The sequence below is a fragment of the Nerophis ophidion genome, linkage group LG02 (assembly GCF_033978795.1).
Source record: "Nerophis ophidion isolate RoL-2023_Sa linkage group LG02, RoL_Noph_v1.0, whole genome shotgun sequence".
Classification (NCBI taxonomy): Eukaryota; Metazoa; Chordata; class Actinopteri; order Syngnathiformes; family Syngnathidae; genus Nerophis; species Nerophis ophidion.
The window spans coordinates 39,340,617-39,367,182 of NC_084612.1; the positions used below are offsets into that span (position 1 = coordinate 39,340,617).

Here is a 26,566-nt window from a genome sequence, read left to right on the forward strand (position 1 = left end):
ACGGAGAGACTTTTAAAACTGAAGAAAGATAATGAAGACTTCTATAAACAAGTTATTGACGTTTTTGTTCAGAAGGAGTGGTGCATTGACTTCATTTATAAGTAAAGGTAAGACCATAATAACGTTTTTTTTATTAAATGTGCTTTTTGGTGTGCTACAGTTTGTGTTTGTATAGAATGCTGGTATGAGCTTTTAAACATAACCCGTTAACTGCTGCCAATCAAATGGTGAATAAGATACTCTTTAGGGTTCATATGTTTATAAATCTGACTGTGAGGAAGTCAGTGCCTCACCAGCCATGAACCTCACCTCACGTCACTGATTATATATATATATATATATATATATATATATATATATATATATATATATATATATATATATATACATACATACATACATATACAGTATATATATATAAGTGTGTTTGTGTGTATATATATATTGTATATATATATATGTGTGTGTGTGTGTGTGTGTATTTAAGGCTGAACCAGTTAAACACCAAGAATATTTGAAGAAGGAATAAGAAAAAAAGAAGGGAGGAAAGTTTGAAGCTATCAACAATTTATGAGCCATGGAGCAAAGAAAGACCAACCCTACCCCTGGAGGTCAAAGACTATGTTTACAATGCAGGCCAAAGTGGACCAAATCTGATTATTTCGAGATCTGATTTTTTACAGCTGACTGATTAAATTATAAGTAACATGTGATCTTTAGCAGACTCCAGTATAAATACGCACTAGCCCCAATGTGGCTCTAATGCCTTGATGTGACATGTGCAGTTCAGATTCTTTAAAATGAACAAGGAAATAACTCTTATAGGAGAAAACATGAATGCCACAGATCAGCGTGTTAATGACTTTGTGGTGTCGCTGTTGTTTAGAGGAAATAGTCAGATGATGGAAAACATCTGCATGAGGAGGAAGAAAATAATTGAAAAAAGGAAAGTGATCATGGTGCGCACAAGAATGGAGTAGCTTGACCAAAGATGACGTACAAGTCCCAAACAGGTCTGAAACTGATGCGACCCATTATGATACGAAAATATTACATTTTAAGCATTTTGTGGTGTTTAGACTGGCATAAATTATCCAATTTGGTTTGGTATCCAGTGTAAATAGAGCCAAAGTAATGCACATTAGTTTTCAGAAGTCTGACAGTAATATAAAGTGTTTCCTTTTTCTCTGAATACTTTATACATCCGCTTTCTACAGCTTCAGCTTTAAATGCTCACCTGTCACTGATGTGCTGCCATAAAAACAAGGTCCACATTGCAAAATTATGAAGGTTTTCATATTTTTTAACAGGAATAAGAGGAAAGGTCGTCATACTTTACATGTTATCACCGGCAATGTTTTAGCGAGTGGCAATGCGGACCAACTTCCGCCTGGGAAAACACAAGTGATGACGTCACGACTATTGCTGACATAATTGTCGGCAACAAATTGTTTTTGTTGACGTGTGAATCATGTCAACTTGTTGCAGCCCCGGTTTAGAGTCTCTACTTCTGTCCCTCAAAGTCCCTGATGAAAGGCGAGCATTACGTCACATGTGCTTTGCGCTGTTGCTTTGGTTGGACTTTCCCCCTTTAAAAAGCCACCACTGTCCTCCTAATATTTGCACATGTTGTATATGGCTGTCAGTGTGTATATCTGGGACATATTAAAATGACATCAACATTGCAGACATGCTGACAATGCTCCAGACAATGGTGTGTTTAGTTTTTGCGTCGTGGTTTTCAATAGTTAAGTCTTTTTTTGGTGGTCAAGTTTTCCAAACATCTCTTGTCAATACTGTGCAAATAAAAGGCTGTACATATCATGATTTTTTTTTTCTGGTGACTGTGCGTTTTTTTTGTATATAATATTTACTAAGTTCAGTCAGCAGGTAGTATTATGTGTGACCATGTGTGTTGACTTTTTGTGCTGATTGAATTTTTATTCATGACTAAGGAAGGTTGTTTGGATTGGGTGATCTATGTAAATGCTGTGCTTTTAATATCAAGAAAGTAAAGATCATGGTCACTCACCTGCGATTCTTACATTGTCCACCAGATGGTGTCAAATTGCCACCCAGCAGACCCTTAATATTTAAATGTAATATGAAAGCACCCCGCACGGCCAGGCTGCTTATTGAAATTGAACTTGTACTTGTGTCTCGCGGGCCAAATTGAAGATACCTGTGGGCTGTGGTTTGGACACCCCTGCCTTAAGTAATGATGCGAAGTCAATCTGTTTTTTGTTTTCATACAGATGTCTATTTGCTGACGTTGCTAGGTACAGTATGGGTCCTGTGTCCCTGACGCATGGTTATTTTTAAGAACTCACTCTCCTTGCGTCCCTTGGTCAAGCCAATTTTTCCAATAGTAAACAACATATTGAGTTTTTAAAACACAGTTGCACAGATGAAACCCTTTGCTGACAAATTATTTTGCAGATAATAGTTGGCCAAATTTTTTGGGAAAAGAAACGAAAAGGCACATGTCTGTGTGTCCAGTGACTGCCAAGCAACAGGAAGAGAAAAACACCACGAGTAAAACTTACACACATCAAAGACATAATTTCCTCAATTTTCTAAGTAGACCGTGCTTTTAACGGCAGTACGTCTGTCATGCAAAAGCATTTAAAAAGGAGGCAATTCAAAAATTTGGAGGATGCCATCTCCAACTCTTCTCAATTATTTAGCTTATTAGCAAGCTAGCAAACAACTGAAAGACGAAGTTGTGTGCAAAACAATGCGCCAGCTAGAGGTTTGTTATTGTCAGTTCGGTAAAGTTAGAAAAAGATTGGCACATTCCGAAGTTATTGGACCAATAACTCAATACCAAGACGTCTTTAAGGGACAATATAGAGTGGAATTTCGATTTACGAACCCTTGTTTTTGCGATTTACGTAGTATTAGATCGTGCCAAATAGGCCCTGTGTGCAAACCATGTCTCTGTGTACGAACGCTTCATTCACTCCTTTTGTGTCCCGCTGACAGCCATTTATGCTTGCCCGTATTGAAGAGATTGACGAAGCAGGATTCATACCACAGCAAGTTTTTTATTGTGTTAACACTGGACTTTTCTGGAAAAATATGCCAAAGCAGACTTGTATCGCAGCAAAGACACAACCTCTTGTTCAGCAGTCTCTTCCAAGAGCACACACACACACACCGCCGCCCACTCTTCCTTCTTCTTCCCCTCTTTTTTACATTTTTGGGATTTCTGAATGTTTGTGAGGGCACCAAAGGGGCATCTGTGAGTTACAGTTAAGCTTGTCAATGTTATTTAGATTTTTTAATAAATATAAACTGTATCCACCACTCCCATTTTATGTCTGTTTGATATACAATACTGTGTAGCACTTTATTTTGTGTACAAAGTGTACAAACCTTCGCTAAAATATGGACTTTTGTCAAGGCTGGAACCCATTATTCATATTCACATTTTTTTACAAACTTTTCTATTACCGAACCCTGTTCAAGAATCAATTAAGTTCTTAAATCCAGGTTCCACTATACCTGTCCATACCTGGCAATTACTGTCTGTGTAACACACATCATCACATAATGGTCTTTTCTTTTTCTTTTTATTCTTTTTTTTTCTTCTTTTCTTTTTTGATAGATTTGGTGTTTTGTTGTTATTGCTACTAGTTGGACAGTTTTTTGTTTACATTAAACCATATGTTATTTGATTTTAGTTGCCTTTCCTTGCTCTTAAATGGACAAAAGTTTAATAAAGTTTTTATTTAGTAACAGCATTATGAGCAGCACAGTTACAGACTATAAATAGATATGTCTGAATGAAAGAGTCCTCTTTGTTGTTAGCACAAAAGTTAAATCCCCCAAACTTTATTTAAAAGCCAATGGCTAAATTAGAGCCTCTGTTTCATAGTTTAATTAGGCAACTCATCTTTAAGATAGTCAATAACTAGTTGACTATAAAAATAGTTGTTAGTTGCTGCCCTAATAACAAGCAAAACAAACAGTTAGCGGACCAGACAAGCGTTGTTTCTGTTACTGTGCATTTACTGACTACAGACGTCATCACCTATACACAGTATCATAACGTGCTTGTTTAGCCGCTATCAAAACAACTTTTTGCCAGTCACCACCGATTTCATTTCAACAATTAATATTTCGAGAGTCATAGTCAATAAACCCAAATGTAAAACCTCTTTTGCACAATCAGCCTTTTCATATGACGCCATAAAGGAAGGGAACAACCTCACAACAAACTTGAAAAGTCTAACAGATTACTCTTCATTCACAATTGAAGTTAAAAAGTGGCTTTGGAGCAATCAAACCTGCTCACACAGTCACTGAGGTGGGCACTATGATTGACATGTCAACTTCATGTGTATGATATTTATGCATGAGAACATTTTGTTGTAAACAGATGTGAACCAGAGCATGTATTGTCTATGTGTGATGATGTAATGAGGTGTGGTTATATTGTATAAATATCTTATCAATGAAAGGAAATTTGATTACATGCTATAGTAAAATTGTATTGCTTGATTTTTGTATGTCTTTAATTTAGGTAGCCAGGGACTGCAGATGGAAATGAGCTATTAAGCTGTAATGTGGTGCAGAACAGATCGGTCTTTGAGCTTAATGTTTCTGTGCATTGTCCCTTCAAATAAAGACTAAATTAAACAAAACTAATTAAATAAATAGGAAAAAAAAACATACTGCAGTGGCGGTAATAAAAATTACCTTGCCATTTTGTTATGCTCAGATTTTAAATTTCAAACATAAATTCATATATACGTTAGTTGGAACCAATGATGATAATAATCATCATGATCCAATTTAAGAAAAGCAACAATATATACTGTATATGTTTTTCTTTTATTTGTGGGCCCATTGAATTTCCCAGGGACCCATTCAAAAACTGCCAATGGGTTCTGGGTACTCACTACATTGAAAAACCTAACAACATAACAGCTTATTACTTTTTCCTTGATTAATCTTGAATGTTACTTCCGTTTGACTGAGTGCTGGATTCACTCCATAGAGAAGACTGAATTGGCCATTCTAATGTACTAGAGCAATTTAACTTTATGGAAAGTGGATTCTAATTTCATTTTTTTTTGGCAAAAGTATGCACCCTCTGCTCTACTGTCAGCAAGTTTTCACGTAAATCCACTTGGAAGAATTATTCAAATGTGGTTGAAAGGGTGAAACACGGGCTAAAGAAGCACCCATTACATTTTGGTCCAGTTTGTGGCATATATTTACAACAAATACAGTCTCTTTAGTAGCAACCTCTTTGTGATGTGAGAGGTAAAAGGGTCAGCTATGTGCTCCCGTTCCACCATTGGACTCAGGAAAGTGGGTAAAAGAAACAAAAGAGGAGACTGATAAAAGAAATAAAGAGGATACTCTGAACCTATTGATTGCTAAGGATGTTGACAAACATGTCTACCTTAAGTGGTCAAACGTGTCCCCAGTTGCTTGCTATTTACTTGGATTTCACCATTCATTGATTAAACGGTCATCATTAACTTGTTTAGTTAGTGGCAGCTGCTTTCAAAAGCATTTTACCACAATAGATTACATCACATTTGACCGTACACGACCACAGCATTAGGTATACCTAAGATCTTTTTCAAAAATGGCCCTTTCACTGGGAAAAAGGCCTTTCTGCTTAGTTTTGACAGTTTTGAAAAATATTAATTTAACACTTTGTGTTTGTAGGGTATAGAACTGTGTGGCTGTGAATTAATTGCAGGGTGCATTATTCGCAGAAACAAACATGCCTTGCGTGTACCTTTATTCTTAGAGGAATTAAAATGTCTTGGAAGCTGCAAGTCAGATGTTGTACACCAGTTACATGCTCTGTAGTAAAGAAGTTATGTAAAAATGGCGTATTTTTTAGCGAGTAGCATTATGTTGCTCTGCCCCCTCTGCAATGTGAGCTACACTTCATCAGATTAGCTCTGCCCAGTCGGCCTAAATGGAAAAAAAAATAATGACCATGACCTTTGTCAAGCCTGCTTTGGGGTATGATATACCTCACTTATCCCCAAAAAAGTAAAACTCTTATCATTGGATTTGTTTTTTGGACCATCTTTAGCTTTGATTAGTTTTAATTGTCTCTACAAGCTTCAAACAATGTCAAAATATGTATTTCTATCCAGAGTTGCCATTATTTTCCGTCAATAACTTGTATTGATGGTGGGAGTTTCAGACTCCTGTGCAAAGTTTCTTGACTGTCCTTCCACTTTTTAATGATGTGTTTTAAAGGTTTTTACTCAAGTATTTTCAATTATTTCTTTTGACATTTTGTCACGCTTTTAATACATGCCAATAATGTGACTTATGAAGCAGATTCATTTTTTTTTTTCTACAACCACAGATAGTGTCTTTTGACATGGTTGTTTAACAAACGTAACACTACTGACTGCATCAGTTGCATTGCCAGCTGAAATGTAATCACACTATGCAGTTATTATCCACTTATGTATATGCTTATTATCTATCTGATGACCTTTTTTAGCCAGGCAGTGTATATGCGGTATATAAAAAAACAATCCTCCCCCCCACCTTGTCTCAGTGTACGATTGTTTAATTTTCCTATTGTGGGCCTGGTAGCACAGCCATTGTGGACGAGTTAATCGATCTCTGCGCTTATTCAGTCAGCAGATCAGTGCTGTCGTTAGTTACTGTGCTACTTGGTGTGCTTTTAAGTGTTTTTTAGCCTTTTTACAAAATGTTTGTAATTTTACTAGCTCAATGTGAGTCCAAAGAAAGCAATGGACAAGTATAGTAATGTATAGTGCTTTATATTGTGTTCAAAGCACACAAACTTTTACAATAAAATTAAGTTTTGTCGATGGTGTAACCCATTATTTATGTTTAAGTTGTTTTTTATGGAGACATTTCTTTCAATATATAAACTAGTTTTTCACGAACCAATGGACACTCCCGACTTTGCCTGTAAGCCAGTCCTCCTTAGTTACTGTTGTCATGCCCCACACGCTGTTGTCAAAATTAGCTAAAATCAGCAAAAATGTTCTTGAATTTAAGACAAAATTAGCACATCTTTTTCCCGAAGCTGAAAATCTATCACATCGATGACTTAAGAGGGGGCTCAACTACTTTACCCAAATTTGTGTTTCAGAAGATGGAAATTACAATGTGGGTGTTGATGCAAAGTTTGATGTGCGTTGTGATGCAAAAATGCTAGCGGTCAATGCAGCAAAATCAGCCTCCAATTAGACTCCACATTTAAATATTCAGGGAAAATACAAGATTACTTATATTATCATTGTTAATTACCGTTATTACCCTGATAGATAATTACTTTTTACTATTCATAAAAAAAACTGTTTCTTCAGGACAAACATATGCCTAAATAACGTGTCATTGATCATCAAAACAACGACTAAATTGTACAATCCTTTGTACTGTATTTATGGACGTAATACTCTAACTTTGGGATTTCCCGAATGTAAATTTTTTATTCAATTACTGAACTTATCCTGGAACAAACAACCATCTGCTAGCTTTGACCCAAAGTAAACATTTCTCATAGTTTGTCTTTGGTTTTGGAGAGTTTTGTTGCAACCAATCTCTCAGGATATTGTAAACCCACATACGAGTGACCAGTGTACAGCTAAGAATATTATTTTTCTGAAATAAACGGCAATTCTACAGATTTTCAGTGCCTGTGTCAATGCTCACACCATTTTGTTTGTGGCGCCAACATGATTGTAGTAGGAGGCCACTGTGAATTTCCGGCAATCCAATTGGTTTAAATACTCAAACTGATCGACAGTTTAAGTTCATAAATCAAGGTTCCACTATATATGTACAAATAAAGGCCTCCAACATAATAAATGTATAAATCATATAATAGACGCCTGGTCTTGAATGTAGTTGAGTAAACAGGCTCCCTTAGCCACTATATGAGGTACATTATATAACTAATAATGCACGTCCAGTGGGAAAAAATAGTATATGACCCTTATTTTGTAAGTGCACCCTCTTTTAAACATATGAATGGGACATATTTTCAATGGTAGGTTAATTTTAATGGATAGAATGTAAAAAAAACAACAACATTAAATCAAGGCCATTATTTATTATATTTTATTGGAGACCCAGAACAAGAGAGATTGACTCTTATATTGTATTTATTACATTTACTAATGATTGCACCAATAGTGGTCTCTTTCCCGCCAACCTTCTTGTTGTTGACATTTGAGTCCATTCCAGTGTTGTATTGGTCTACAATTTTGTCCCTGACGTCTTGCTCGTGTTGGTGGAAGTGTTTCAATGGAAGGGAATGATTTTCTGACGGATGTCTTTTATTGACATTCATTCATTCTTTCTTCTGGCTTGGCACATGGTGGAGGCGGTCATATTGTTCCTCCCTCTCTGTCTTTGTCACTCTTTGCTTACTCTTTTGTTTTGTCCTGTGTACACTTTTTAAGAGCCTCTTTCTCTGCGCTGTCCTTCGAAAATCTAAACACCAGACATGGAATTGATTAGCTGGACTCTTGACTCAATTGTCAATATCTTCTCGATGAAGAAAATATGTTTTGGGGAGCCTGGCTTCCCTGCCGGAACTTGCTGCGGGGTACGTGAGAGACTCCTGGAAGAAATGGAAATGAATGTGCCTCTCAGTGCTTTACATCGGGGATGTGGAACATAGCTATCTATTTGGAACCGTGATCGCATGGCATCTGCTGATTGGGCTGTGCATTGCCCTGGTTTATCGTCAAATTCGGAAGATGATGGCAGGCATTCAAAAAGCCCAAAGGCTGCCCTCGAAATGGAAGGCATGGGTCGAATTGTGAGATCACCGACTGTGGTGATTTTGAACTGAATTGTAAGTTAAATCACACCAATGAGGGGCTTACTAAAATGCAAAAATTGGCCCCAAGAGCCTTGGACGATTAAGAACCGACAAGCTATTAAAATGTCTGCTCGCTTGGAAAACAACAATCCTAATTTACGATTTGACTCGCGTGGCCTTGATGCTGCTCACAACAGTAGAAGGTTGTTCTGTAAACATCCCCTGAGGACACCTTAGTGATGGATGCTCTGGCCTCCTTCCCTCCTTCAACAACACCTGGGAGTTAAACTTAGCTCGCAATGACTGCAGAGCAACTCCAGGCATGTAGACCAGAGGTGGGTAGTAACGCACTACATTTACTCCGTTACATCTACTTGAGTAACTTTTGGGATGAATTGTACTTCTAAGAGTAGTTTTTATGCAACATACTTTTACATTTACTTGTGTATATTTATAGAAAAGAAAGACTCCTTTTACTGTGCTCCATTTATCTATATTCAGCTCGCTACTTGCTACTGTTTTTTATCGATCTGTTAATGTTTGTTTTGGTTTGTCACAAACCTTCAAAGTAGAATCCACGCATGCCTGCGTTTCACCAATCACATGCAGTCACTGGTGACGTTGGACCAATCAAACAGAGCCAGGCGGTCACATGACCTTCACACGTGGAACCCGACTTAAACAAGTTGAAAAACTTATTCAGGTGTTACCATTTAGTGGTCAATTGTACGGAATATGTACTGTACTGTGCAATCTACTAATAAAAGTTTCAATCGATCAATCAAAAGTATAAAGGAAAAAAGACACTTTTCATTTCAACCGTACTTCCCGTCAATAGCCTAAAGGCTGATCGCATAGTTCCTGTGTTCACAATAAAAGTGCCGCTCCATCGCGCCTGCGCTAACAAAATAAGAGTCTCCGAAAGCCAGCGCAAACTAGCTAGCAAGCTACAGAGTTTGCCGCCAACGTATTTCTTGTAAAGTGTATAAAATGAATACGGAAGCTGGACAAATAAGATTAAAAAAACCAACGACTTTAATGCGGTATTACACAGAAAGGAGGAACTTTTTTTCTCCTTCATTTGAAAACGTGGACATTATCAGTACCACTGTCTGATTCCAATCAATCAAGTCATCAGAATCAGGTAATACACCAACTAATATTCTTGTCTTCATGAAAGATAGGAATCTATATGTTAAACATGCATGTATATTCATTAAAACACCTTTAACATGTGAACAAAAATGGCAAATAAATAAATATAATTTATATAGTGTATATATAAATGTATGTGTGTATATATATATATATATATATATATATATATATGTATATATATATATATATATATATATGTATGTGTGTATATATATATATGTATATATATATATATATATGTATATGTATGTGTGTATATATATATATGTATATATATATATATATGTATGTATATATATATATGTATATATATATATATATACATATATGTATATATATATATATACATATATATATATATATATATATATATATATATATATATATATATATATATATATATATATATATACAAACCTCGTTTCCTTATGAGTTGGGAAATTGTGTTAGATGTAAATATAAACGGAATACAATGATTTGCAAATCCTTTCAACCCATATTCAATTGAATGCACTTCAAAGACAAGATATTTGATGTTCAAACTCATAAACTTTTTTTTTTGCAAATAATTATTTTACAATTTCATGGCTGCAACACGTGCCAAAGTAGTTGGAAAAGGGCATGTTCACCACTGTGTTATATCTTATTCTCTTTTAACAACACTCAATAAACGTTTGGGAACTGAGGAAACTAATTGTTGAAGCTTTGAAAGTGGAATTCTTTACCATTCTTGCTTGATGTACAGCTTAAGTTGTTCAACAGTCCGGTCTTGTTGTCATATTTTACGCTTCATAATGCGCCACACATTTTCGATGGGAGACATGTCTGGACTGCAGGCGGGCCAGGAAAGTACCCGCACTCTTTTTTTACGAAGCCACGCTGTTGTAACACGTGGCTCGGTATTGTTTTGCTGAAATAAGCAGGGGCGTCCATGATAACGTTACTTGGATGACAACATATGTTGCTCCAAAACCTGTATGGACCATTCAGCATTAATGGTGCCTTCACAGATGTGTAAGTTACCCATGCCTTGGGCACTAATACACACACATACCATCACAGATGCTGGCTTTTGAACTTCGCGCCTATAACAATCCGGATGGTTATTTTCCTCTTTGTTCAGAAGGACACCACTTCCACAGTTTCAAAATATAATTTGAAATGTGGACCTGTCAGACCACAGAACACTTTTCCACTTTGCATCAGTCCATCTTAGATGAGCTCAGGCCCAGCGAAGCTGGCGGCGTTCCTGGGTGTTGTTGATAAATGGCTTTGGTTTTGCATGGCAGAGTTTTAACTTGCACTTACAGATGTAGCGACCAACTGTAGTTACTGACAGTGGTTTTATGAAGTGTTCCTGAGCCCATGAGGTGATATCCTTTACACACTGATGTTGGTTTTTGATGCAGTACTGCCCGAGAGATCAAAGGTCCGTAATATCATCGCTTATGTGCAGTGATTTCTCCAGATTCTCTGAACCTTTTTGTGATATTACGGACCGTAGATGGTAAAATCCCTAAATTCCTTGCAATAGCTCGTTGAGAAATGTTGTTCTTAAACTGTTCGATAATTTGCTTACAAATTGGTGACCCTCGGCCCATCCTTGTTAGGATGGGGCGAGGCACCAATCTGACACCCATCTACTAGGATGGGTGCCATGATCCCAATCATGGAACCCACCTGTTCCCAATTAGCCTGCACACTTGAGGGATGTTCCAATTAAGTGTTTGATGAGCATTCCTCAACTTTATCAGTATTTATTGCCACCTTTCCCAACTTCTTTGTCACGTGTTGCTGGCATCAAATTCTAAAGTTAAGGATTATTTGCACACAAAAAAAATGTTTATCAGTTTGAACATCAAATGTGTTGTTTTCGTGGCATATTCAACTGAAAATGGGTTGAACATTATTTGCAAATCAATGTATTCCATTTATATTTACATCATTTATATTTTGTTAAAAGTTGTTAAAAGAAAATGTGATGTTACACAGTGGTGAACACGCCGTTTCCCAACTACTTTGGCACGTGTTGCAGCCATGAAATTCTAAAATAATTATTATTTGCTTAAAAAAAAAAGTTTATGAGTTTGAACATCAAATACGTTGTCTTTGTAGCATATTCAACTGAATATGGGCTGAAAATGATTTGCAAATCATTGTATTCCATTTATATTTACATCTAACAACATTTCCCAACTCATATGGAAACGGGGTTTGTATATACATATGATATGTGTGTGTATGTATATGTATATAAGAAGTAGATCACCTCGACTTAGTCATTTATTAAGTAGTTGATTAACATTGAAAAACGTATTGGGGTGTTACCATTTAGTGGTCAATTGTACAGAATATGTACTGTACTCTGCAATCTACTAATACAAGTTTCAATCAATCAATCAATGTCTACTGAACCTATGGTGCTGTTAAGTTATTGTTGCTCAATTTGCCTTATTTTTTTTATTGTAATGTATTATTATTTAATATATATTATTGTTTTAGTTGCTGGGGTTCACGGTGGCAGAGGGGTTAGTGCGTCTGCCTCACAATACGAAGGTCCTGAGCAGTCAGGGTTCAATCCCGGGCTCGGGATCTTTCTGTGTGGAGTTTGCATGTCCTCCCCATGAATGCGTCGGTTCCCTCCGGGTACTCTGACTTCCTTCCACTTCCAAAGACACGCACCTGGGGATAGGTTGATTGACAACACTAAATTGGCCCTAGTGTGTGAATGTGAGTGTGAATGTCGTCTGTCTATCTGTGTTGGCCCTGCAATGAGGTGGGGACTTGTCCAGGGTGTACCCGCCTTCCGCCCGATTGTAGCTGAGATAGGCACCAGCGCCCCCCGTGACCCCAAAGGGAATAAGCGGTAGAAAATGGATGGATCGATGGGTTTTAGTTGCTAAAAAGATATTCCTGGCTCTGAATTTGCTCATTGCTATTTTTATGTGTTTGTGCATTATTTGTTGCCGTAATCATTAAACGAACAGGTTACTCATCAGTTACTCAGTACTTGAGTAGGTTTTTCACAACATACTTTTTACTTTTACTCAAGTAAATATATGGGTGACTACTCCTTACTTTTACTTGAGTAATACATCTCTAAAGTAACAGTACTCTCACTTAAGTACAATTTCTGGCTACTCTACCCACCTCTGACAACAACACTGCCTGATGGCCATATGCACAAACACCCCCATGCCTTCACCACCGCTTGAATTTCTTAGGGGGTGATGTACTGCTGGGCAGTGCTTAGATAGCAGCAGCCTGCCTCCGCAGCCCCCACTCCCTCCCCTCTTTTTGTCTCGTGAATTCTTTGTAACTTGTTTGTGTGTGCTATGGTCATTGAGGTTTCTTTTTCCTGGCCTCAGTCTGGACCCCCTCCCCTGGGAGTCAAGCCTTATAGACTGAACATTTTTTTTTATCTCCCCCATATGTGTACCTGTTTCCTACCTTTTTAAGTGGCGCCGGAAGTTGGCTGACCCAATAGCGGTCCTGTTCTGTCTCCCTGTAATGTTTGTCTGCTCTTGAGTGGGACTGTGGTGAAAACATAATTTCAATTTCTTGTATGTCTTGTATAAGTGAAGAATTAACTATAAAGTCGACTGTTGAGATTATGGGTACTTTCTTGAAGGGACTGTAGTTGTGTGCTTAATGTTCTTGGGCAAAAATGTATCTGTTGGCTGTTTGCTTGCTGGTTTTGTCGGTTGGGGATCAGCTAGTTATATCCCTCAATCAAATACAAATTATTTTTTTCAGTATTTTTTTTTTTACATTCTGACAATACAACAAAATAAGCCAACCCTAAAATGCTGGACTCTTCATATTGTTGTAAGGCAGTAAACTTACAAAATCGGCACAGTACATATCCCACTGTATATATCATACACTGTGGCCATCTACTACCACGCATTTGGTATATATAATCGGCATTTCTTTGCCATTGGGTTCATCTGCACAATGTTATTGACATCTGGTTGTTATCTTTTGTTGTGCCCAATGTAGGCGGTGTTGTACAACGACCGCTCTGTGTTAGAGAACCATCACGCCGCGTCAGCCTGGAGCCTCTACCTGTCCCGGCCGGAGTTTAACTTCTTAGTCAACCTGGATCATGTGGAGTTTAAGCGTTTTCGCTTCCTTGTCATTGAAGCCATTCTAGCCACAGACCTAAAGAAGCACTTTGACTTCCTGGCGGAGTTCAATTCCAAGGTCATTATTTGATCACAATTTCAAATGTACTTATAACCATGAGGGGAATGTTGCATCATTATGTCTGAGCAGTTGTATGGCTTATGCAGTATATTGTCCTGTCTCTGTGATTTGCAGGTCAATGATGTAAACAGTCCAGGAATTGACTGGGCGAATGAGAATGACAGACTGCTGGTGTGCCAAATGTGTATCAAGTTGGCAGACATCAATGGACCAGCCAAAGTCCGCGACCTTCACCTGAAATGGACGGAAGGCATTGTCAATGAGTTTTATGAGCAGGTAGACACTGCCCGCCATAAACTACACTTAGGAGCTGATTTACTAAGATCCAAACAACAAACAGTGAACAGTGTGCAACCTATAATATAGTTGTGTGTGATTACTAAAATAGGCATGTGCAATTGAAAAGTGGTGCAGACCGCCTTGTTTAAATGAAGATTTTGCATGTACAATACTGGGCACTCTCATTTACTACACATTCATGTTATCATGCTCCCACCATTTTTGCAGTTTTCAAACATGCAGGAGACCTGTACCACTTTTTATGGGCATTTCAGAAGCAGTTCTGAAGTGCTTTTACAATGAAACCACTTGTGTTTGCTTATTGGTGAGAGGCTGTACTTAATCTGCTCAAGACGTAAACAAATGTATACTTGAAGTTTTTTTCATAAAATAAATATTTTTAATAATAAAAAAAACAAACATCTTTAAAAAAATATTAAATGACACCTACCTAAACGCATTAGTTGAATTAATTTTAACCAGCCCCTCAAGTCATCCATTAGCTATAAAATTATAAAATAATGTTGCTGAATAAGGGATTTGTCATATTTTTTTTTCAGTCAGGTCAAAATGATGACACACACGTATGACAGAGGATTCTCGTCTGTCTGCAGCGCGAGCACAGATACTGTAGAAGTTTGTCAGCTGGCGCGTCTTTTTGACACATGCTAAATAAAAGGCAAAATAGTGCTCTTAAAACGGTGATGAGTTTTAATATATTGTTACATAGCGCATGCTAAACAATTATATTTGCATTTTCTCCTCCCAGTATTGTGGGTGTTTTAAATATCAGCACATATTTTGCATATTAATGAAGACCGATGCAAAATGGATTGTACTCCTTATTCTGCTCACTTAACCGACACTCCATTTTGCACATGTTTAGTAGATCAGCTTTGCGTGTGCTGTCAGGTTTGTACAGGTTTTAGTACACGCAACCCTTTTTGTAAATCAGGCCCCTGATTCCCAAAAATATAAGCGATAGACTAGGGCTATCCAACTGGTGATGTTTTTGGAGCTAGCAAAGCTAGGTTAATCTAGGCTAAGCTATCCTGCATGGTAAACGATTAAAATCAAAGAGTGAATGCTTTCAATGATTAAATTATTTTTTATGTTTGGACCGCATTCTAGTATAGGTTACTCAAGTGAGGCGGTACAAAAGATGAAAGTAGTCAGTAGATGGGGAAACGCAGGATATATCATAGGGGCAACACGAGTGTTGTAACACATATCCTGTTTGACAAATATACTATACTGCTGTTGACCAGTAGATGATGTCTTAATGATTTTAATCATGATTTAAAATACTAAACCCACTAACTTGTCCTAGATTTTGCGCTGCATGGCCAAAGTTGCCAAAAAAGCACTATAAAGTATAATCATGAATTTATTAAGATAGATAGATAGTACTTTATTGATTACATATAATAAAAAAGTGTCATGTTATAAATGAACAAACAAACTTGTAGCAGATACCATGAATGCAATCTTACATCCATGACTTTAGCTAGTTCAACAAAAGTTTTTTTCAATTGCAATATTTCTTATCGGTGAAAGATACATCCTGCGGATGTGTTGGGACATATCATCAGTGATGTTGTTTCCTGGGATCATTGGGGGTTTTTGGATCTCTCAACATCATACCGCCTCAGCCCAGGTGACCCAGCCGTTTGCCTACGGTTCTGCTCTTTTAATCCAAAGCCATCGTGTGGATTTCTCAGCAGCTTCAGTTGTGGATTTGATAGCCTTCCGTTTTTCCTCCCCGACAAGTTCTAGCCGGGTGAGTACTTTGCAGAGTGACTACCCTGCGAATCCCTGACAGCCCACCTCCAGAGGCTCACATATTGTTTTCCTGCCTCGCCTCTGACACTCTTTCTCCAGCTCCTGGTACTTGACACCGTTAGCTCCAGAATAATCAGCTGCTTGGTGGAATCTGAGACAATGACCATGTCTGGGCGGAGCCTGATTGATGTAATCCTAGAAGGGAACTTCAGTTGCCTTCCCAGGTCAACTTCCAGTTGCCAGTCGTTGGCAGAGGTGAGGAGGCCGGACTTTGCCCGTGGTGGTATGTTGGGCTTTTCTACAGCTCTGTGGAATGCGATTGTCTTTGGCTTGTGGTGGCCTTGGTGTTGATGGCGGTGGCGATGCTGTCAGCGACTGCCCTTAGCACCTGGTCGTGACATCAGCGATAGCCCCCGTCTCCAAGAGCTTTTGGGCAGCTGCTAAGTACGTGTTCGAGGGACCAGGGAGCCCCGTCCTGAGCAGCGGGAGCAGGATGGTGTCTCAGTTATACCCCAGACATGGAGGTTTGCTGGGCTTGGGAGGACATCCTACACAGCCTGGACTAAGAACCTGATTCGAAAGAAGTCTGCTTTCCAGATGTTGGACGAGGTGATCTCCCATTTAGTCCAAGCTTATTGCTGTCCCATTCCCACCATCCTTCTAGCTTGTACTTCCTCCACACCTGCTCGCACTTCCTCCTGGATCAGATGATGACGCTCATTGCCCTGGGCCTTGTCAACTCTGGTTGACTGAAAGTAGCCAATGCCTGCACGCCCTGTTGCTATGGACCCCACCAGTGCCTTCTGCCATGACACAGCCACATCTATGACTTTGCTTGGATTCCATTTCCTGCCTCTTTGCACCTGGATACCAGCTGATGCCACATTTGGATCTTTGGATTCTCTGTATTGCAATGCTTTCCATGTTCTGGACACCATGAGGCTACTGATTGGTAGAAGCAGTATGTTGCTGTTTCCGTACAAAGCAGAGCTGCTTCGGCTGCGTGGTAGACTGAGCCATCTTTTCAGGTAGCTGCTGATCTTCCTCTCAATGCCCTCGACTGTTGTTATCGGTACTGTGTACAGTACACTAGCAGAGGCCACAGGATCTGAGGCAGGATGGAATGCTGGTAAATCCAGGCCTTGAACCTCCCTGGCAGACCAGTCTTGTCAACCCGGCTGAGCCAGTCCTCAAGTTCTTTGCTCGTTCTTTGGATGGAAGCAGAGCCTTTGAAGCTACAGTCAAAGTACTTCCCGAGGCTCTTGACTGGCTTTTCTGTGATGGATGGGATGGTGGCTTCAACCTGTGAGAAGCGGAACCTGACCGCTACTTTCCCTCTCTTGAGCACTAGACCTTGATTTTGCTGGCTTAAAACTCATCCGAGCCCAGGTGATGAGCTACTCGAGGCCTTGGAGAATCAGCCTGTTGCCTGGCACGGATGTAGTGGTGACAGTCAGGCCGTCCATGAAGGCTCTGATTGGTGGCTGGCGTACTCCTGATGTTGTCAAAGGGCCCCTGCACTCTACCTCCGCTGACTTGACTATCATGTTCATGGCGAGGGCGAAAAGGACGACTGAGATGGTGCAGCCGGTTATAATGCCTTTCTCAAGTCTATGCCAATCCGATGTACCTGATCCAGCGGTGAATCTTAGCCTGAAGTAACTGTAGTAATCCAGAATCAGGTCTGAAACTTTGCTGGAAACATGATGTCGGTGAAGGGCAAGCTCAACAAGCTTGTGTGGGATAGAGCCATATGCGTTGGCGAGATCAAGCCATAGCACAATGAGGTCCCCTCTCCTTTCACGTGCCTCTCTGAGGAGTTACGACAACAGTGTGTTCCAGGCACTTCAGGGATTCCACCCTTCTGAACAGAGGTGTCAATGTAGCTGTTCTTCAGAAGGAGCTCCGTTAGTCGTCGTGACAAAATGCTGAAGAAAATCTTGCCTTCTGTCTAATATAGCCATAATATCTCATGAATTCATGAGTTCATGAATTGCCTTAGTGATGGAGTGAATAGATTTTCTCAAACCAAACAAAACACTGAACTAATGACAAACTATGGATTTAATGGCTTGTATTGATGTGGTGAAGATATTTTCTCAACAAAGACTGAGGAAATTAAATTATCTATGAATGCTATCATACATTTTTGGAATGGATAATAATAATAATGATAGTAATAATAGTGGATTAGATTTATAAAAAACTTTTTCTAGGCACTCAAGAGTTCTTCACAGACAAGTGAAAACCCATCATTCATTCACACTTGGTGGTAAGCTACTTTGATAGCCACAGCTGCCCTAGGGTAGGTAGACTGAAAGAAGTGTGGCTGACAGTTTGCGCCTACGACCCCTCCGACCACCACCCATCATTCATCATTCATTCACCAGTGTGAGCGGCACTGGGGGAAAGGGTGAAGTGTCCTGCCCCAGGGCACAACGGCAGCGATTTGGATGTCAAAGGCGTGGAGTAAACTTGCAACGCTCAGGTTTCTGGCATGGCTGCTCTACCCACTACGCCATGCCGCCCCCGATTTGGTGTTGTGAAGATATTTTCTCAACAAAAAAAAGGAGCTATTAATGATTTCGTACAGTCATGAAAAAGAGTTGTGGCTTTCAGTTTATATAATCTAATAGACCAAACCAGTGGTAAGTTTTCTTGAATTTTTACATAATTTTGTAAGTAGGAAATGCCTTTCGAAGAAATGGTAAAATATATTCAAACCCCCAAAAGCCCCCCTTGAACCCTGGCTCAATTCCTTTGATAGTATTTTCTTTTACCTCACTTGGATCCCTGAATATTCGAAATATGACTAATAGTGAAGAGAGAAGTCCAGCCCCCTGACCCTTAGTATTCTGGAAATGTGGCCCCCAAAACAATCTAGTTGAATAGCCCTTATTCTATATTGGGACACATTTACGAGTTTGTCCAGCCCAATGCTTACCCTTACCATTCTATGGAGGACAACTTTGTAAAAAAAAAAGGTAAAGCAGGCTTTGGGACATATCTTGAATAAACTAAGTCCGCTTGTTAATTTTGCACTTCAGTGAATATGCTAACCTAGAATGATTCTGCTGCCAAAATGTGAGGGTAATATGAGCAAAATAACTCACTTTGCTAAGCTAATAAGTTTAACCTTTTTTGCCCTCTTCTTCCACTCTGAAGAGTATGTATATGTTTTTTGGCATCCACTGTCAACACTGTTTATGTAAAAAGTGCGCTTCTTTGAGCCTGACATACAAAATGGTGAGCACTTTTAAATAGTCTAAATTCCAACATTAGGGCTAGATTTTGGACAAAGCATTTTCAATACACAATTGTTGACTGTTAAGGCCTATTTAAAGTTACTTTGATGGCATTAAAATACACTGACTGAGTTCTGAGGTGCAAGTAAGGCAAGTACCGTATTTTTCGGATTATAAGTCGCTCCGGAGTATACGTCCCACCGGCCGAAAATGCACAATAAAGGAGGAAAAAAAACATATGTTGCATTTTGGGGGAAAATGTATTTGATAAAATCCAACACCAAGAATAGACATTTGAAAGGCAATTTAAAATAAATAAAGAATAGTGAACAACAGGCTGAATAAGTGTACGTTATATGACGCATAAATAACCAACGGCAATGTTGAAATGATCCATTTTAATAGCTACGGCAGTAGCATATAGCAGTTAGCATCCCATGACCCACAATGCACTTCTGCCATGACCCATCCATCCATCCATTTTCAACCGCTTATTCCCTTTGGGGGCGCGGGGGGCGCTGGTGCCTATCTCAGCTACAATCGGGCGGAAGGCAGGGTACACCCTGAACAAGTCGCCACCTCATCACAGGGCCAACACAGATAGACAACATTCACACTCACATTCACACACTAGGGCCAATTTAGTGTTTGCCAATCAACCTATCCCCAGGTGCATGTCTTTGGAGGTGGGAGGAAGCCGGAGTACCCGGAGGGAACCCACGTATTCACGGGGAGGACATGCAAACTCCACACAGAAAGATCCCGAGCCCGGGATTGAACCCTGACTACTCAGGACCTTCGTATTGTGAGGCAGACGCACTAACCCCTCTTCCGCCGTGAAGCCCTGCCATGACCCTCCCCCGCCAAATTCTTATTGGTTGACGTGTGTGTGACGATTGCTGACATTTTCTTCGTCTCTTCCGTGAATGAGATAAATAATATTATTTAATATTTTACGGTAATATGTTAATAATTTCACACATAAGTCGCTCAGGAGTATGTCACACTCCTGGCCAATCTATGAAAAAGAACTAAATACGGTAAAAGAGACTGGAAGCCTGTGTTCAGTTCAGCTTCTCAATTGTGCAACCCCTTGGTTAAGGTCACCTTGAATACTTGCCAAAAGAGAAAAGGGTAATAGTCAAATTCCACTTGAACAGATTTGTTTTCCTGTAAAATGAAAAACAAAAAAACAAATGAACTTTTAGAAGTTTATAAGCTGTGTTACGTTTTGAGGCTCTATACTATTTTTCTTTAGAGCAAGAGGCACCGAATGTCTCTTGATATTAACAGTTGCAGACCCCTTGTCCAAAATGTGTTGTTAAAGGCCTACTGAAATTAGATTTTCTTATTTAAACGGGGATAGCAGGTCCATTCTATGTGTCATACTTGATCATTTCGCGATATCGCCATATTTTTGCTAAAAGGATTTAGTAGAGAACATCCACAATAAAGTTCGCAACTTTCGGTGCTAAGAGAAAAGCCCTGCCTCTACCGGAAGTCGCAGACGACAACGTCACATGTTTGATGGCTCCTCACATTTTCACATTGATTTTAATGGGAGCCTCCAACAAAAAGTGCTATTCGAACCGAGAAAACGACAATTTCCCCATTAATTTGAGCGAGGATGAAAGATTCGTGTTTGAGGATATTGATAGCGACGGACTAGGAAAAAATAACGAGTTAAAAAAAAAACGCAATTGCATTGGGACGGATTCCGATGTTTTTAAACAAATTTACTAGGATAATTCTGGTAAATCCCTTATCTTTCTAATGTGTTGCTAGTGTTTAAGTGAGTTTAATATTACTTGATAGTCGGAGGGGTGTCTCCACGGGTGTGTTAATGCCAATGTCTCAGGGAAGTCGACGGCAGCTTCATGGACGGCCCAAGCTCAGCTTTTCTCCAGTAAGAACTGACTTTTTAACCACAATTTTCTCACCGAAACCTGCTGGTTGACATGTGGTCGGGAACCATGTTCGCTTGACCGCTCTGATCCATAGTAAATTTTCACCTCCGGGAATTTTAAACAAGGAATCATCGTGTATTTGTGTGGCTAAAGGCTAAAGCTTCCCAACTCCATCTTTCTACTGTGACTTCTCCAATATTAATTGAACAAATTGCAAAAGATTCAGCAACACAGATGTCCAAAATACTGTGTAATTATGCCGTTAAAGCAGACGACTTTTAGCTGTGTGTGTGCGTAGCGCTCATACTTTCTAAAAACCCGTGACGTCTTGCGTACACGTCATCATTACATGACGTTTCCAAAACGAAACTCCCGGGATATTAAAAATTTTAATTTAGTAAACTAAAAAGGCCGTATTGGCATGTGTTGCAATGTTAATATTTCATCATTGATATATAAACTATCAGACTGCGTGGTGGGTAGTAGTGGGTTTCAGTAGGCCTTTAATGTTCAACATTTCAAGTACAAGCTTATTTTCGTGGCGTCAAATTAAAAATCCCTTGCTGCCCCATCAAGAAGTACATTTTTTGTTTGAACTTGCAGGGCGATGAAGAAGGGAAGCTGGGATTACCCATCAGCCCCTTCATGGACCGCTCCTCCCCACAGTTGGCCAAGCTGCAAGAGTCCTTCATCACACACATAGTTGGACCACTCTGTAACTCCTACGACGCCGCAGGTTTACTCCCCGGCCGCTGGGTCCATGGAGACGGATCGGATGAAGATGACGAGGGGCGGGTTGACTCCGACACTGATGATGAGGACGAGGAAGAGGATGACGAGATGGAGGAAGACCTGCGGCCAAGTGAGTCTCCCGTCAAACTGTGTTTATGTCACAGTTAAACAACTCATCTGTATTTCTTGACTTGCAGAAAGGAGTAAGAGCCACCGGCAGTTATTTTGCAGCATCATGCAGCACCTGACCGAGAACCACAAAGTGTGGAAGAAGAAAATCGAAGAGGAAGATAAAGACAGAGATGGTGGCAAGCCGCCTGACAGCTTGCCGGCCAGCCTTCCCATTTCACCATCAGATGACATCCAGGTCATCCAGGAGGAGGAGGAAGGGGAGTAACGTGTGTCGCAGCGTGACACAAGGAATGAACACATGTGGAGAAGAAGACATTCTTCATCCAACAGCCTTGTACACACACACACACACACACACACACACACACACACACACACACACACACAAGCACACACACACTGACATTAAATAGACATCCTCCCCTCACACAACCTTTACACACCTTGAACACTGTGCAGACACTTGGATGCTCAAAACAAACGGCCTTACCACTGTGAGCGGATCCTCACTGCAACAGTGAGAGCCCAACTCCTATGCACTTTGACCATGTGGAGCGTCCCAGAGCAGCTCCAAGAAGAAGCACCAAGAGTGAGGTCCAGGGTGTTGGAGAAGAGCGTTGGAATGACCTCGGGTGCCTTGAATGCAAAGCGCTTACACCTCCCTTTAGGTACAAAACAAGTCCTATTTAAACAAAAACAAAGAAGTTGAGGATGAACCAGGCAAGCAAAAAGGATTGACCCCCTTTACCAAAGTGAACTGTTTAGATGTGGAAAGACCAAGCTAAGACTTTTTCAGCCTCAGCTTAGGATTTATTTTTTTGAATTATAGAAATAAATATATATACATATACACTCAGCAAAAATATCAACACATCTGCTTTTGCTCTCATTTTGTATGAGCTGAACTCAAAAATGAAAAACTGTTTTTCCATGTACACAAACGGCCTATTTCTCTCAAAATTGCCAACACTAAATTGGCCCTAATGTGTGACTGTTGTCTATCTGTGCTGGCCCTGCGATGAGGTGGCGACTAGTCCCGGGTGTACCCCGCCTTCCGTCCGAGCGGAGCTGGGATAGGCTCAAGCACCCCTCACGACATCAGAGAGAGACAAGTGGTAGAAAATGGATGGATGGATGGATCACAATCATCCCTCGCCACATTGCACTTCAATTATTTACAGCTTCACCACATAGCAGAATATTTTGTTTTTTAAGCATATTCCACAACATTTTTGCCCTAAATTAATAATTTTAAGTATTAAATGACTGAAGGAGTGAAGAATATCAATACTGCAGCAGTATCGGCACCTAGATGAGACCAAAGCAACCGGCACATGTTCAATATTCTGGCCACAGATTGTCTCAGCCTCAGGCAGCATTACTATATCGGATTAAACGACTGTAAAGGGTGACTAAAGCAGGACCTCTTAACCTTTTTGACCCCGGGGCCCAACTTTTCTTCTAGTGAGGGGCCCGGGACATACTGAGCTATTAACACTGAATTAGTTGTCTTTTTCTTGATTTTACCGTTATTCAATAATTATCTCCAACCTACTAACTACTTATTATTTGACAAGCTTGTCAAATGATTTAAAATCATGTGTTAATCACAAGGCTAACAAAAAACACTATTAGCCAAATATACTGCATACGAAGGGACTCAAATAACTGACAAACATTTTATTTTCATACCATTATTTTGTAAATAAACTAAATGGATACTAAATATGTTTCTTAACTTAATTGCCAATAAAATTTAAATGCAAATGAAAATACAACTTCAGCCTTTTAGTCATAATTTTTTAGTTTAGGAAACTTTTATGACTTGTTTGTGTGAAATTGGGGCAGCACGGTGAGGGAGGGGTTAGTGCGTCTGCCTCACAATACGAAGGTCCTGAGTAGTCCTGGGTTCAATCCCGGGCTCGGGATCTTTCTGTGTGGAGTTTGCATATCCTCCCCGTGAATGCGTGGGTTCCCTCCGGGTACTCCGGCTTCCTCCCACTTCCAAAGACATGCACCTGGGGATAGGTTGATTGGCAACACCAAATTGGCCCTAATGTGTGAATGTGAGAGTGAATGGTGTCTGTCTATCTGTGTTGGCCCTGGCGACTTGTCCAGGGTGTACATCGCCTTCCGCCCGATTAAGGCTGAGATAGGCACAAGCTACCCCAAAGAGAATAAGCAGTACAAAATGGATGGATGTTTGAAATTGTCATTACTGCCACAAGTGATGAAAAAGTTTATTACAACTGAGTACCACTGTCGGCTGAGAAACAAATAGTTTTTGGCCAAACGTTTGCAGCCCAACAATGGTCCCCAGCCCTATAGTTAAGGAACACTGGACTAAAGGGTGTTATTTAGTGTATGGAGGGTTGTAAGCAGTTTTTTTGTTTTTTTTATCGTCTAGCTCTGAAAATATTCGATTTATAATTGAAGATTCCTACTTCGTGGAAAATCATTTATCACTGTCCTGTCCGGAACTAATTAACAGCAACAAATGTGTGTAAATGAGCACTTTACCTTTGCCATTCACCTCACAAGGTGTGGCATATCAAGATTAATGTGCAGGCTTGACCTGGGATGTCCACAATAAAAGGCCTCACTATTTTTGATATTTATTTATACATCTGTTGTGCATTATTTCACAAATGTCTGTACTTTTCAAATAATGTACAACCTATTGATGTTTACACAGCTTGTTTTGTCTCATACATGCTACTGGATGAATTATCATGCTGTCTAATCAGCTAATTGAAATGGAAGAAGAAGCGAAAAAGTAGGGCTATACAACATATTTTGTCAGCAAATGCATGTGTACATGGAAAACGGTTTAGATCCTTCAGTTCAGCTCATAGAAAACTGTGCGCCGAAACCAAAGTGTATTTGCTCTTTTTGCCAAGTGTATATATCTATATGGATATATGTATATCAGATGTGCCTGTCTGAACCTTTACTGAGTCCATTTTGGCCCAGAGCCTTGGCTTGTGTAGTTCTCTCCTTGCTGGTGACACAAAACACTGTATCTCACTCAGTCATATAGACATTATTGAAATGTTGACTTGAGGATTAGCATTATATTTGCGTCCTTTTGGATGCTCTTACTCATGTGTGCCACCCACTTTTTTTGGTTGCTTTGCTTCAATTTGTGTGGAACGTGAGTGAAAAATTTAACTTTTCTTTTGGAAGAATGCGATGGAGAGAATATAGGTCAGAAGAAAGAGAGAGAGAGAGCACATTTGTAATTCTTTTAGTACTCAATCTGTGTGTATGCTCGCGTGTCCTTTCAGCCGTGTTGAGTTCACATCAGGAATGCTGAATTTTCATTTCCTGTCATTTTTTTTTTTAAAAAGGTTACTCAGGATTCATGTAAAGCTGAAGAATTGCTTTGCAAGAATTTTATGTCATTGATATAGACTTTAAAGTAATCATACATGTGGCTGACTGACATCATTTGTTGTCTTGTCTCGGTGAACAAGTGGACTACAAATTGCAGCAATTGAAGTGCTCTGCGATGTGACAGGAACTTAGCTATCATTCGTACACTGTTAGGATGACATTTATAACAACTTCACTTATCTGACAGTCAGCAGACTGCAGCCATTGTACTTCTCTAACACGCCGTAAGGTAACGTTTGTCATTCCATTTAGATCTCTCTTACTTTTCTATTCATCGGCCAGTGTGAAGAAGGGACCCATCTATCTCCGCATTCCAATTTATGAAAGGGAAGGCCCAGTTGTGGCCTCTTGATGATCACTTTATAATTCATAATACTCTCTGGAAAAAGTCAAAATGACATTTGCAGTTCTCATTTTAATACCAGACAAGTGTTCAGCCACTGTACAAAAAAAAGAGTATGTTCATATATATATATTTTTAAATATTCAATCAAATGCATCCATTTTCTACACATTAAAAATCCTGTTATTGTTTTTTTTAATCTACTTTCATCTACAGATGTGGTAATGTGGCATGTTTCGTTTTTTTTTTTTTTTTTTACTCATTTGTTGATCCAAGTTGAAGAAAAATGAAATCCAAGCATGATTTATTAAATGAAATCAAGGTTTAAAAAAAAATAATCTTGATTTCTTGCTATGTTGGTGCATGTTACTTATCTCAAAAGGGAACTGCACTTTTTGGGGGAAATTTTGTGTATCGTTCATAATCATTAGGAAAGACAAGACGACAGATTTTCTTTTTTTTTGCAAATAAAAGTCTGCTTACAGCGGAGTCAATGGGAGGCCGTTTATTCTACCCATAAAACCCAATAAATAGCCATGCAAAAAGCGCCAACAATACTCCATTAACATTTCGTGACTTGATTATTAAC

The 26,566-nt window shown here is 39.4% G+C and overlaps 1 protein-coding gene across 1 annotated transcript in view; it reads left to right on the forward strand.

Moving 5' to 3' along the window:
• The window catches only part of pde3b (phosphodiesterase 3B), a 145,044-nt gene extending 118,864 nt beyond the window's left edge, over window positions 1-26,180 (forward strand). The window contains exons 13-16 of the mRNA XM_061883459.1: window positions 13,955-14,158; window positions 14,276-14,437; window positions 21,978-22,236; window positions 22,304-26,180. Of these exons, the coding sequence (XP_061739443.1) occupies window positions 13,955-14,158; window positions 14,276-14,437; window positions 21,978-22,236; window positions 22,304-22,503 (825 nt within the window). The 3' untranslated portion in view covers window positions 22,504-26,180. The remainder of the gene's footprint in view (window positions 1-13,954; window positions 14,159-14,275; window positions 14,438-21,977; window positions 22,237-22,303) is intronic.
• The last annotated feature ends 386 nt before the right edge of the window (window positions 26,181-26,566 follow it).